We start from the raw sequence: 14,456 nt of genomic DNA, 5'->3' as shown, positions 1-14,456 counted from the left end.
GGCAGCCCGGTTCAGAGGCCTCCAGCGAGGACCTGCTGCCTCATTTTTTTAAACAGTGATGTATGATGAGACGGGAGGAGCTTCGTCTGGCGAGCTGACTAGCCATTTCCTGCTCAGAATAATTCACTCCCCTCTCTCCCCCCAGTGCCCCACCCTCCCCTCAACATCTCCTATAAGATCATCCATTTGAGCCAGAGGGCAGCTCCAGGTCAGCTCCCCGACATGCTCCCACATGATAGTGGGCAGCGATCCCCCCGCCAGGCCCGGGACGTCCCACTGATGGAGGAGCGGGAGGAGGAGGAGACCCAGGCTGAGGAGAATACCTCAGATGAGGTAATAGGAGTCACTTACGCCCCCTTCAACTCCACAAAAGTGTTGACGGTGAGCGCCCCCATTGATGTGAACAACAGCCGCACGGAGGAGGCAGAGCCTTCGAGCTACTGGCTGGATCCGACGGAGCCATCTCCTGCCGACAAGGATGAGGAGTTCGTTAATGGCGTGCTGCCCGAGTACGAAGACTCCAACGAGCCGGGCTCGGCCATGGCACTCCCTGCCGAGCCTTCTGTCCTGCCCACCAGGCTTCCGCCAATCCTTTTGGAACTGCGCTGGCTGCCACCGCGCCCACCCACCAGCTACGACGGTTTCAACGTCTACATCTACAGAGATGGTAAGCAGGAAGCAGCTGAATAAAGAACATCTCAGATGTTCCCGTGTTGACATCTGAACCTCTCGCTCTGCTCCTCAGGTAACTCGACAGAAACAGCGACGGTGGATGAAAGCACTCACGAGTTCTTTACAGAGTTAACGGAGCCGGGAATATACCGTGTGCAAGTGACCACACTGAGCTCGTCTGGAGACTGCGAGTCCCGAGAGAGCAGTGGCGACACTGCCTTCACCTTCTACCTCAGTAAGTGTACAGGAAGTGATTATGGCGCATGCAGCAGCGTGTGGCAATAAAGGATGGATTCAATCAAATGCATCTTTGTTCTAGTGTTGTCATTGTTAACGTAATCCACTTCCTGTTGACCTGCTCCTTCGCTGGTTTATTAATGGTTACAGGTCCCAGCGGCGAGCTGCTGGAGGACCTGCGAGAGCGTCCTCAAGCCGTTAGCGTCAGGCTGCTGGACTCGAGCACCGCTGCCATCTCCTGGGCGCCATCGTCACAGAACCACAATGGGAGCCTGGTGTCAGTGGTTTCCACCACCTGCCTGAAGCCCAGCCTGAGCCAGAGGATGGAGAACACCTACTGCAGTGAGGTATGGCACGGCACTCATCACTGGCCGCGCACCGCAGATTGAAGCTCACACAGGGGGGGGGGTCTTTTGAATAAATAATAAAAAAAAATTTTTAATACATATATATGTGTTTAACTATATAATCACAGGAAAACTCGACGAGTGACATCATCACCAACCTGACGCCGGGTGCTCAATACCGGGTGGTCGTCTATCACACCAATGGACCCCTGATCAGCCCGCCGTCGGAGCCCGTCATCATCGATATCGGTGAGCGTCACTTTATCACTTTATGCGTCTTTTTCAGTCCCACTTCCTGTTCACTGCTCCTGTTCTTCCTGTTCCACTCTTAAATCCCGCCTGTGTCGGTGTGCTGTGTCAGAGCCCACCGGCGTGCGCGAGCTCACCGTTTACCCCCTGAGTCCAACGGCGGTGATCCTCAGCTGGCAGCGTCCATACCACGTTGCCTTCAGGAAATACGTGTTGCAGACCTTCTTCTTCAACCCCGTCACGCTTGCCTCTGAGTGGACCACCTACTACGAGATCGCCGCCACCGCCTCCGTCATCGCCTCAGTGGTAACCAGTCTGTCTCCGTCACAGGAAACATTTCATGGCACCATGCCACGTCCACCTCACCGTATTTGTCTCTATTTCCTCTCAGAGGGTGACTGACTTGCTGCCTGCCTGGTATTATAATTTCCGTGTTTCCATGGTGACGTGGGGTGACCCACCGCTCAGCTGCTGCGAAAGCTCCACCGTGAGCTTCGTCACAGGTAATGCCTCACCGCTGCAAGGACGCTGCGAGGGAGGCTGGGCCAGGATCCAGCAAACACACTTAGACTTAAAAATAGAATAAATAGACTTTTAAATTTGTTTTTACTGATTTATTTAGTTTTTATATAAAGAGACATTTAGACACATAATTTCAAGCCATTTTTTCTTCATGAATATTTTTTATTCTTCTGTATTCATCCATCAGCTCTAAAAATAAATAAAAAATAAATTAAGAAATAAAAACATGCAAAATTAAAACACATTTTAGTGTTCAACATTTTAAATTTTTTTTAAAATTTTGTTTAAATATTACTCAATTTGGTCACTCCCTGAAATAATACAATAAATATACAATTTAAAATTTATGCATAAAAATAGAAATAAATAAAATAAATGTATATTTTTAATGATCTAATTCATTTTGTTTTTATTTTATATCTTTTTCTGGGTTTACTGATAATGCAGCTCACAGATGAAGAACAAAACGCATAAATTTTTATTGTTTCTTACGTTTTTTTTTTTTTTAAATTTTGGCTTTTATTTGCTGATATTTCTTGTGAAGATCCAGACGGCACATCTTTAATGTGTCTGCAAACGTATGATGCAGGTCTCCTTCCTCTTCCTCCTCTCAGCTCCCGAGGCGCCTCACATCTCCTCTGTGGATTACTCTCATGGCGTTCTGTACGTCCGCTGGACATACGGCGAGCTCTTCATTGACCTGTCGCACTCAAGGATGCTGCACTGGCAAGTGGTCGCTGTCGGGAAGAAGGGACCGGAGAAGACGTACTCCGTTGACGTGAGTCCAGACACATCTGTCTAGGTGTTCACGACACTCTGAGACACGTTCTCGCTGTTTTAGGTGTATTTGTGCGTTTGTGTGGTGATGAGTGTGTCTCCAGCAGCAGCTCATTATTTCAGGGTCGAGCGGAGCTGTTATTGACTCTCTCCTTCGGGTTGGTTCGATGGTCTGATTAGCAGCAGGAGAATGACCTGCAGACGTCGCTGCTCTACGAGTCCAATTACCACCGTAGCCTGAGCTCGCTTCTGTGATCAAGTGTCTGAGGGTCCCAAGCCATGTTGGAGGTTTAATTGAGAGTGTATACAAATGGCGTGTAGATGTCAACTATATTCAGGATGTTAAGCAGTCTTCATTTCTACTAGATTGCTACTAATAGTTCTGATAAATGTGTAAACAATTAAACCAGCTTACAAAAACACAACAAACAAGAGAAATGTAACTTTATTTTGAAGAATTTATGTGAAATAGAAATCTCAGTAATGAGCATTGACCTCGGGGACTGAAACCAAAAATTACACTTCCTTTTCCAAATGTGGTCAAATGTGTATATAAAAGATGAGCATAGCCACCATGACATCATTCATTAGTTTTGTTAGCATTCTGGGCGCCAGCTCGTTGTTTTCTTGTTTCTTAAAATGTTTGTTTTGTTTGGATAAGAGGGTGGAATGCTAAGTTATCATCTAATGCTAGCTAACTTGGTTAGCATTGTTTAGCAAAGTTTGTCTCTATAATAACCTCACAGCAGCTTTATTATTGGTCAGATAATGTCATTAAAAATGCTCCAAAAGACTCCAACAACACAAACACAGTCCAGAGGTCCAGTTTGCTAAATGTAAGCCTAACTGACAGCTGGCAGCTACAGCCACCTGTCAGTCAAAGAGGCCACACCCCTAATGATGTAACCTGAGAGTTTCTGCGGACTCCATCACTGCTGGGGCCTCTGCTGGAGGTTAGAGGACATGGCTTTGCAAAGCAATGGCTAATGTCACATTGGTGATGTCCATCTTTTATATACAGTCTGTTCGGTCTTTGAGGTTGAATGTAATTTAAAATTATAATTAGATATAAGAGTACAAAGACTGAGTCAGCAGGTCTGCAGAAGTTTAATGAAGCTTCCACACTCAGAGCTGATCATTTATATTTAATCGTTAGTTCGTGGTGGAAGCAGACGGTCACAGTGACTAAACGGAGACACAGACAGCTGTGAGGATTTACTGCAGGGATATTTTTAGTTTTATTCAGGGCAGATTAAAAAGATATTTTAGGAAAATACCTGCACTGTTAATCTTTCAGCAGCTCCGCGTGGGACAGAGGCAGAGCAGAATATGACCCTATCAGATGGAGGAAGGGGGCACTCAGGACTGACTGTGTGCACGCTGTTCAAGTGTTATTTACATGTTGTTTACGTGTTGTTTACATGTGGTGCTGTGTCAGGTGACTCGGAATGTGATGCGGGCAAGCCTCCCTCTGCCTCCTGGAGACATCTACAACCTGACGGTGACGGCATGCACAGAGCGCAGCAGGAACACGTCCACGCCAAACATCATCAAACTGGGTCAGCGAGTATTCACTGCAATTAACAAAGATATAATAACTCTAAGAAAAACAAAGAATACAAAGGTATTCACTGCTAACAGACTAACTCCCCCAAAGTTCCCAGAGTGCTTTTTCAAAAGAATCATCCCAGTTTTCTTGAGAAAGCATAAATGATTTATATTAGTACACTATAACTGAACAATATTTTCACCCCACTGAAAGGCCGACCTTTAACTCTGTAATTCTCAGAGCTGTAAAATTGAGTTAAAGGGAGGGTTAGCTTCTGGATTACACTCAGTATTAAACTCCAGTAAAAGTTTGAGCTGTTGCTGAGAAAGCATCACGCATTAAACCAAAGAAATCACTTTAGACCTGAGAAAAAGAATCCGTTATGCTCATAAAGCAGGAGGTGGATTTAGAAAATTATCAAGTTATAATGTTGAGTAATGAGGCTGCAGACTGAGAACAATTCCACTTCTGCAGAAGAGACACCTTCGTGTCAGACTGAAGTATGTTGAGGACGATCTGGGGGCAGATCTGGAGGAACCTGAGAGGTTCTCCAAAGCAGAACGGGCTGGGATCATTTAGGAGATGAGTGTGAGACACTGAGCAGGCTTTTTTTTTTTTTTTTTGGAATACTTTAGTTCCTGTGTGCAAATTACAACAATGTAAGCATCCAAAATAAAACCAGGATGTTTGGAAGAGCTGTGCAGCACTTCTTTTTCATGGGGGTAAAAATTCTGTCCTTGTGATAGGATGACGTATAAAACGTGTTTGCTGTTTCTGTCAGTTTGTAGAGAGATAATTGAGAAAATGAAACACTGGGCTGCAGGAGTTTTAAAACGTGAAGGATGTAAGTGGGAAAGACGTCTCGGTGCTGATCGCCGCGCGGCAGCCTCTCTGCTTGTTAATCTGTGCTGTGGGTCTGAGGTCAGACTCACAGAGTGAACATGAAACTTCATTTTCTCCACTTCCCCTTCTGAGCGTATCAGACTATTTCAGTCCTCCTCAGAGGAAGTGCGGGGTCTTTAGCAAGCTTCGGCTCGGCTCGGCCCTGCAGTTCACCACTGCAGTTCGTCCTGTACTGTAAGCTCTCGTGAAGGGTTTTCACTGCTGTTTCCTGCAGAGCCGGCTCCTCCCAGATCGCTGTATGCCGTCAACGCCACTCACTCGTCCGTGACTCTGCTGTGGACCGAGGAGGGAGTGGTCGACTATTACCAGGTCCTCTGCAGACCCAGCAAAGCCAGCAAGGAGCAGCTCAAGGTAAAAGTGCTTCAGCCATGCTCTATATCAGCTTTCATTGCCTCAGCTGCAGGTCTGAGACGATTAGGAAAGGATTACAAAAGAGCGAGATTACAAGTTAGTTTCAGCTCTGCAAGTGTTTTCTGTTTTAACTCATACAAATTCATTCATTTCAAAGATTTTTCTATGTTGTTCAGACATTAAGTCAACCAAACTTTTGTTAATTGTGAAAATAAAAATGTGATGCGCAGATAAATCAATAATAAAGGAACTACTTTTGTGTTTTGCTGATCTGAAAGTTTCTGAGATAATCCCGCAGAAATGTGGAAGTTGTTAAACATGAGATGAGATAACATGCTGATGAGAAATAAACCAGACAGATCGAGTGAGGACCGAGGATCGATCCCTGGGGAACTCCAAGCCTCATTTTAGCTGCTACAACTAAAAAGTTCGATTTTTGCAAATCAGATTTTAATTGCTGTAGAAACAAAGAGGAGGAATGACAGAAGTCGCAGACGTTTTCTTCGAGCATCAGCGTGAATAAATTCATTGAGGCTCTCTCAGGCTGGTGAATTTGTTTCATATTGGCCACATGGGATCTGTATTAACAGTTTTCTGATCATGTGACCCAAAGAATAATAAAATGCAGTAATCAATAATCCCAAACTGAAGCTCCCTGAACACAGTAATGAACCCGGACACAGACACAGGGGACCAGGTTTGCAGAGATAACGAGCTGCTGATGCTGAACACGTGTTTTTACCTGCAGGCTTGAAATTTAGTTTGTTCCCAAGCTAACGAGCTGGATGCCGGCTTTAATTAAAGAACTGAAAGTGTGATCAAAGCTGAAAGCAGAATAGAGTGAGTTCACATCTAAGGGAGATGGTTGATTGTTTCCTTCTTTTATTTTAGCTGTTTAAAACTTGAGAGTAGACTGACTCAAAACAAACTCACACAAAGCCTGAAGTCTGCAGTAAAACATGATGACATGTCATGAAATGCCTGGGTCTTGTGGTCGGGGTGTCCTGCAGCGAGTTGAAAAGCTTTCATGGTGTCTCGAAATGAATCAGATTATATATAAAAGGATGAGTCAGCGTCAAATTATAGGAGGTCCAAAACTCGAGCTCTTCAGCACCATAAACCAGTTGAAACTTTTCACTTTCAGTCTGAGACCAAACTCAGATCTGTGAGGACTCTGATGTGATTGGTTGCATTTGACCCACACCAGCTGAGGTGGAGAGAGCACGATCGGCCTGATATTGTTGGGACAGTAAAACAAGATTATTTTTATACAGCTGGCGTATATCCCTTTAAGCAGTTAAATAATGACAAATGGCAAACAATTGGGAAATCTGTTGTTTCGCATCTGAAAGGAAAAAAATCAGCTGATTTCTGATCAGATTTTTTGAGCGTCTGTCAGTCTTAAAGTCTATAGGAGAAGAGTTTAGAAAACATGGTTTTCTTCCCGTATCGAGCTTTCATCCCTGACTGTGTTTTGTTGTTTTTTAACGTCCTTTCAGTGTAATGGCTGGTTTACCGTCTGCAGGCGGAAGTTTTTTTTTATCATGAAAGCAAAATGATGTCCCAAAGAGCCGCTCAGCACCTGTGTTTGCTGGTGCGAGTTGGTGTTTATGTGGATCAGTTGCAGCTAATCTCATTAGAAAGCTTAAAAGTGAAATAAATCTTTTATTTTGGAAATAAATCCTACTTTACTTTTAAAAAGAGAGAAAAAAATTTTCTGCCTGTGATGCATTTGGATGATTTGACCACAACCTCTCGGGTCATCTGCACGTTAGAACCCAAAGCCTCTGACAGCAGGAAACTTACAGCTGTTTCCAGCTGTGCTCCAAAACAGCTGCTTTTGGAGTCATCAGACAGGTTTTTTCTGCAGATGATGAAGAACATGGTGAAGGAGGCGTGTTTTCGTTGTGGATGGCTGTGGATCACATATATGTGCTGCGTGGTATCTGTGGGATGCTGTGAGTTTGTACAGCAGCTGACTCGCTAAGAGAACATTTTTGATATGAGTCCAGCTTTCAGGTAAAATAAAGGCGAATGACTGCAGGGAGGTTAGCAGGAACTGGTGTTGGAGGTCTGGACCTTGAGAACAGAAACTTGGTCACATCCATGGTTCCATATGAAGAGGTAGGCGATAAAAGCAGACTAACAAAAAGGATTTAGATAGGCCTAGTGCTGCCAAGGGTAATTTGGCAACACGTGTGCAGAGATGCAGGTCAATAAGATGTCTGATCGTAGAATGGCAAGGAAAGCTTCAGGCTGTTGTTAATGATTCAAACTTGAGTGCACTGCTCGGTGGTTTCTGTCCAGTGAGAAGTCTCTCGTTTGACCAAATTTAAAATTAGAGTTGCAGAAACAGGAAGTGCCACGTAACCATGGAAATATTTGGGAAAATTAAGACAGTACAATTTTCTTTAGCTTCTTCTTTTTAAACGTCTTGACAGATTTAGCAGTGAAGCACATACTGGAACCAGGGTTATAGTAGTAACAACAACAAAACACCAAAGAGTTTTGGAAAATGTGAAATATGTGGTCATAAACAAAAATACAGTTTTAGTGATTCAGTCTTACTGCTCAGCACCAGGCTGGGGTCAGCAGCCGCTCAGCCCTTTGTCTTTATCTGGACTACAAATCTGACCTCTTCTTCCTCTTCCTCAGGCCCTTGAGCCGCAGACCTCCACCTCCCACGTGGTCACCATTTCTGGTTTGATACCATCGTCCAGCTACAACTGCACCGTTACCAGCTTCAGCTACAGCACGCCCAGCAAACCCACACACATCAGCGTCAGCACCGTTGGTAGGTGGCACCATTTACCTGCACCGTAGGAGGGCAGTGACTGTCTTTATTTGAGCCCTGAAACATCTTAAAAGTGAAAACTGAACTAAGTGCAGCTCTTTAATTTGAAGATTTAAAATGTTTTTAGTCACTCCTGCAGGCAGTAAAGTGAACTGCAGCCACTGAGGGTGAGTGTGACATGAAGATTTGTGCTGTGGAGCTGAGCTCAGTGAACTCTTTCCAGCTGCTTGCAGCGACTCAGTGAAACGTTTTGGTGCCGTTAGTCACAGAGGAGCAGCAAGCTCATTGGTTAGCACCTTGTCATAACAGGTGTTAACCAGTGAGTAAGGATTGTGAGATCCACCCCTCTTTCAACACAACAAGAAGCTCACAATTTCTATGTCGATCTTTTATAGTATATCTTTGTAGCAAAGTACAGTTGGAGGCCACCCGCTTGATAAAATAACTTTAATGTGAAAGTACCATACAGGAAGGGTTCTGTGTTGAGAAAACTGATGAAATCGGAGAGGACTGTGCTGAGAGGTAACAACGTCTGTCTGTGCGTCTGTCTGTATATCTGCAGCCAAAGAGATGAATCCAAGCGTTGCTGCCATCTCGGCTCTGGCTGTCCTCAGCATCCTGCTCATCAGCCTGCTCGTTCTGTTCCTGCTTGTGCTGCGCAAGAAACACCTGCAGATGACCAGGTAACTCAAAGTCAGCACAGCAGCAGTGCCCTCTGCTGTCACGCAGTCATCTGTTGTTCATTTGGCCTTAACAGCTTCACTCTGTGTGACAGTTACAGTGTTTGAGATACAGTGTATGAGTTTATTGTGCATGAGTTGTAGTGTATGAGGTTAGTTTCTGTGTGCATTTCTGCAGCAGATCCTGCAAAAAAAACAAAACAAGCATGCGTCCTGAATGTCTTGTTTTTGAAATGCCCATTGAGATCAGTTTATGGACTTTATTCTAGTTTTAAGAAAAGTAAAGTCCTTCATTTAGAATAGAAATGATGGAATTTGGATCACAGTTATTGGAGTTTATGAGCATGAATAATCTTGGAGCTTCAGAGTGATTCACAGCTGAATTTCTGAGGAAATAACTGAGAGGGTGTCTGCATGCTGTACACTAATCTGTAAAGCGGTCAAGCTGTGGTCTGCTGTGGTCAGCCGTTAATGCCCAGCTAACTGGCATTCATAATTCACAACACCTTTTTTTCTTAGAGTCATGACACGCACGAGTTAGGACGCAAACTACTTCCTCTTGTCAGGAGGCTGAGCGGCATGGGCGGTGTTTACGAGGCACTTTATAGACCTACACGTTATTGAGGAAGCAATATTTACACAGTATTACACTGTGTGTACTGTAATATGTGTGTTTTACAGATTTATAGAATAATGGTATTCTCTTTTGTACTAAAATAAAATACTGATTTTTTTGAATGTATCTTAATGCTACATCTCAAATATAATGTGGAAAATAAAAAATACTTGTATGACAAAAATAAAAGATTTACTTTTTTAACATAAAAATTATGAAAAAAAATCAATTTAATACAAAAGTTAGAATGAATACATTTTAAATCAGTTTCTACTTTGCACATTCAATTCAGGAGTTTTTGTATCATATTTATGCAGGATATAAATGCTGTGACATTAAAATGGTGCATTTAAAAATGTTGACGTTAATTTAAAATTAAATCATATAATTTTTACTCAACAGTTTTCGTTACACTTACGTTATAATTCAGGTTTTTTAATGTAGGTCAGACTACAGACGCACTAGAACCTTTTTAACATTGAGTAGTGTTTTTTAAATGTGTCAAAATAATTGAATGCAAAAGTTAACATTATAAAATTATAAATTAATAGTTCTACATTTAATTTTATGTGGCCAAAGTCGTTAAAAAATGTAATGTAAAGCATTAATAAACATCAGTAAGCAGAATTATTTCAAATTTTTCACATGAGCCAATCAGAATGCGGCATGCAGACTTTTACTAGTGAATCACATGCAGAGGTTAAAATGTTTAAACTGTGTTACAAAGTTATGATTACCTTATGATCGTAACTTTACCCTGCATCATCTCTCCAGTTATTCTATCTTTTTCATTTTTATTTTTCATCTTTTTGAATTTTTATTTTTTAAAATGTTTCTAAAATGTTTGAGCAAAGAAAGTCGTTATTTTCCGATGGCTTGATAAATTCTTTACTTCACTGTAAATTTTCTTTTCATACTCACTTCACAGCTTCCTCCATTTCCTTATAAGTCATCTATAATTTCTGAGTTCCTCAAACTGAGCTGTTCTCACCACATGTGCTTTTTAATTTCTGTTTCAGAGAGTGTGGCGCGGAGACCTTTGTCAACTTCGCCTCGTTTGAGAGAGACGGAAAGCTTCCATATAACTGGTACGAGCTTCGTCATGTGTTTGTTCATCTTCAGATCACAAATTAAGCGTTCACGCACGGGTGGATGTTGTTTTAGCTTGGATTTTGAGTAATCACACAACCTCGGTTTGGATGTGCAAACACCCACGAAAGACCCAATCAGAGGCAGATTAGCAGCCCGGAAGGGGGATTGAAGAGGCAGATTAGGGATTTGAACATATAGGCACAGATTATAGCTCATCTGTGGTGCTTTATACAGCTTGAGGTGACGATGACCATGATGATGATGATGACGACGACGACAAAGAGCTCAGCACCCTTGCCTGCTTTGTTTGGACCAGCTGAAATGGGGTGTTTGATGATGATGAAAGCTTTGAATTTCCCCTAATCTCAGATTAAAAGGACAAAATGTTGCTTTTTGAGTCAGTCGTGTTAATTTGTTCAAAACAAGAAAAGATAATTCAATTTTATTTCTCCTTTAAAATCAAGCAGAAGAGGCAAAAAGTGCCTGTTTTTAAACTGTGAAGTGGCTGATGGATCAGATTCAGTCTCACATGTTATTTCTGACAAACATTTGGAGATTTGTGATTAATATAACAGCTGAAAGACGGTCAGTTAAGGCAGAACCTTGGCTTCCATCTGCTGTTGTATTTGACCTTCCATCACTAAATGCACATTTCCATCAGAGTGTCTTCTTCTTCTTGATGTGATGGTGCAGTTTGCTTTTAATGTGCATGTGGACAGACTCACTGTGTGATGTCACAGCAGTGTGGATGTGATGAAAACGCGATGCCCCCACTGATGCTCCAAAAGGAAATTCTTTCAAGAGCATTTATCTGAATATATCAAGTTTTAAAGAACTAAATGATCCCTTTTTATGTTATATAACAATGGAACCACTTAAAGAAAAACAAAAACCACAAACAGCATAAAAAATAGAGCAAAACAATATAAATATGATGTACAGTTAGGTTATTTATAGTTGTAAAATATGAAAGGTATAAGCAAGAAACACATCATGATGAACAATTCTCCATATGTTTTGTACAATGTTATGTTTAATTCTGATTGAACTCTTTATGCCTTGAAAGCCTAATAGGAGTTCTTATATGAACTGAGCAGTTTCTGTCATATGTCAGGCTGCTTATTGCGCATCAGAATTTAGCAAAGGTGGTCTCTTCCAATGGACCTACTCTTGGAGAAACCCAAAAATGACTGTAATTGTCATCAAACCACCTCTTCATTAATATACACTGAAGTGTAGAAACTTGCTACACCTCAGGGGAGGTCGTCAAATGTCATGTTTGTGGGGGGGAAAAACTTAAGGAAGATAAGTCTTAATGTAATTTACCTTCTAATTAACCTGATTTTTATGTGAATTCTTTGATTGCTTTCAACAAATCCTGAAAAAAGTCCAAAGCAACCAGTGTAAAACCAGTATGGTGTACCTCAAAGCTCACTTCCTGGGATATTCATTTTTTTAAACTCACAGTTTTACACTTTTATGACATAGGTTAGATAATTTTATTAGCAAGAAGGTGATGCAAATATTTTTCAATGATAAAAATTGGAATGAAACTAACAGTGTATTATCCAGTGTATCTAGCCGGCTAAATGTTTTCTCATTTTTATGAACAAGTCAGCAAGATAATTCATCCAGTAAGTTGTTTTAGTATTAGTTTTAGACTTAGTTTTATTACTTGATACTACAGAGACATTTAAGTCTGTGGCAATAAAATGTAGAAGTTTGACATGACTTAAATTTTAATGTTTGTGCTCCCGAGCTTCATCAAGAAAACTCAGGAAAACCCAGACGGACAAAGAGGAGTTCATAAATGTATCGGCATCAGTGGGGTCATTACCCAGGCACCACAAATGTAAATGAGATCATCAGGTTCATAAAGGTGGCTGTCACTGCCAAGTGACAAACTGAGAACTGTTTATACATGGTGTCGGTCCTGGCTGAGGGTTGCATTGTGGGATGGCAGGGAGGACGCAGTGATGTCACAAACTCAGGCTGGGGGGTTGTGTAAAAGAAACAGAGTGACCATTGACGTCCAGCAGCATACAGACTCCTGTTGTCCTCCAGAGACACAACAGGACACTCTCTGAGCGGCTGCATGATGCATTAACTCTGTGTTCAGCACTAATGTGAAGCTCTTGACGCTCTGTGCCTCTTTACTAATGGAGCACCATGTTCTGTCCCCAACCTATCACCCCCCTCGTGTCTGTTTTTTTTTTTTTCATTTTTTATTTTTTTTTTTTTTTATTCTTGTTTTTATTTGAACCCCCTTCAGGCGAAGAAGTCTCTTTGCCTTCCTTACCCTACTGCCATCCTGCCTTTGGACTGACTATCTTTTGGCTTTTTATATTAATCCTTGGTAAGTAAGCACTTGCTGGCCAAAAACACTGCACTTCAGGGGCATGTCTAAGCAGAGCCACAGCCGACAGTATTGATCAGAGACACTGTTTTACTCTCAAAATTAACCAAAGTGAGGAGTCACGGATCACGTCTGGATCCAGAGTTCACAAATAAGTCTGGTGGTGTTTTGTATGGAGTAAAACAACAATCCATTTGTCAGTGTGATGTACCTCAGGGTTTACATCATTCATATTTTCTATTTTTAGGTCAATATTTTTTTTAATATCAATTACAAAGAAAACCAAACTATTGCCAACAAAACAGTCCTTTTCATTCGTCAACAATGGTCCACATAAAACAAGAGAAGTGAGAGATTACTGGGTCAAAAGCTTTGATCCTCCTTTGTAGCAGTGAAATAACTTCTGATTGGCTATAGGTGTTTTGGTGCATTTCAATAGGGAAACATTGTGGTTTGGGTTAAAATAACCACTTCATCAAGTTTAAAATAATAACCACAGAGTTAAAGTAGTGCAGTGACTGTTTTGGTGGTTGGTAGAAAACAAATAGCCATGTCCTGTTTAAAAGTACAACATTAATAGACCTATCCAACCACCTTGAGCTCCTCCCTGAGTTTTATCCATGCTTCTATAGCCAAAATACACTCATTTATCTTTTAAGAAACTAGTGCCTTCATTGCATACCACGCCTGCATAGGGATGGTGTGGCTGAAAATGTCCTGTGATGGTTCTCTAATTCTAGCAAATTTACTTAGATTAGATAGTGAATCTAGTTTTTCACAAGGGTTCATTTCAAGGCCTGTGTTGTTTTTCCAGGACACACTCATTTAATATGACTGAATGAAGTAGCCTAATTGCAAAGCCATTGTCTTCTTTTGCAAGTTTAAAGTGAATTAAAACCAAAATGTAACAGGTTTCTTCAATAATCCATGCTCCACGTCGCCACCAAGCTTCAGGATATTCAGTTTGGTACTTATTGTGTAAGAACCGCTACCTCAATTCAGCACAATACATAGTTTATGTTACAAATGCACCCAAGATCTATTTTTCTGTCACCAGGGATTTACTGTTTTATTTATGCATGGCCTTTAGTCCTCAAATTTGAATACAATTTTGGGTGTGTGTTTATAGCATTATGTTACACTTAATGCACACAAAAATTCTAACTCATCAATTTATTTGGGACTAAACCAAAAAACAAATGTGATCATTTTTAAGTTATCTAGTATAATCAGCTGGGATTTCTTACTATTCATGTTTACTAATTCATGTTTATATGTAGATAAATATCAAATAAAACAGTCAAATAAAAG

At 41.5% G+C, this 14,456-nt stretch overlaps 1 protein-coding gene across 3 annotated transcripts in view; it reads left to right on the top strand.

Moving 5' to 3' along the window:
• The window catches only part of ptpro (protein tyrosine phosphatase receptor type O), a 45,204-nt gene that overhangs the window by 16,659 nt on the left and 14,089 nt on the right, over positions 1-14,456 (top strand). For 2 of the 3 annotated variants that reach the window (XM_085385903.1, XM_085385902.1), the window contains exons 5-16: positions 146-667; positions 746-907; positions 1,060-1,256; positions 1,385-1,505; positions 1,618-1,811; positions 1,897-2,008; positions 2,642-2,805; positions 4,243-4,363; positions 5,471-5,607; positions 8,263-8,401; positions 8,964-9,084; positions 10,717-10,785. In XM_085385903.1, coding sequence (XP_085242029.1) covers positions 146-667; positions 746-907; positions 1,060-1,256; positions 1,385-1,505; positions 1,618-1,811; positions 1,897-2,008; positions 2,642-2,805; positions 4,243-4,363; positions 5,471-5,607; positions 8,263-8,401; positions 8,964-9,084; positions 10,717-10,785 — 2,059 coding nt within the window. Of the gene's footprint in view, positions 1-145; positions 668-745; positions 908-1,059; positions 1,257-1,384; positions 1,506-1,617; positions 1,812-1,896; positions 2,009-2,641; positions 2,806-4,242; positions 4,364-5,470; positions 5,608-8,262; positions 8,402-8,963; positions 9,085-10,716; positions 10,786-13,061; positions 13,146-14,456 lie in introns of all 3 variants that reach the window. The other variant, XM_085385901.1, reaches the window with a different exon arrangement.

This window comes from Rhamphochromis longiceps, linkage group LG17, assembly GCF_057381845.1.
Source record: "Rhamphochromis longiceps isolate RC_006_pf linkage group LG17, R_longiceps_female_GT1.1, whole genome shotgun sequence".
NCBI classification, from domain to species: Eukaryota; Metazoa; Chordata; class Actinopteri; order Cichliformes; family Cichlidae; genus Rhamphochromis; species Rhamphochromis longiceps.
Note: the sequence above shows the minus strand (reverse complement) of the source record. Positions and strands in the feature narration are given on the sequence as shown.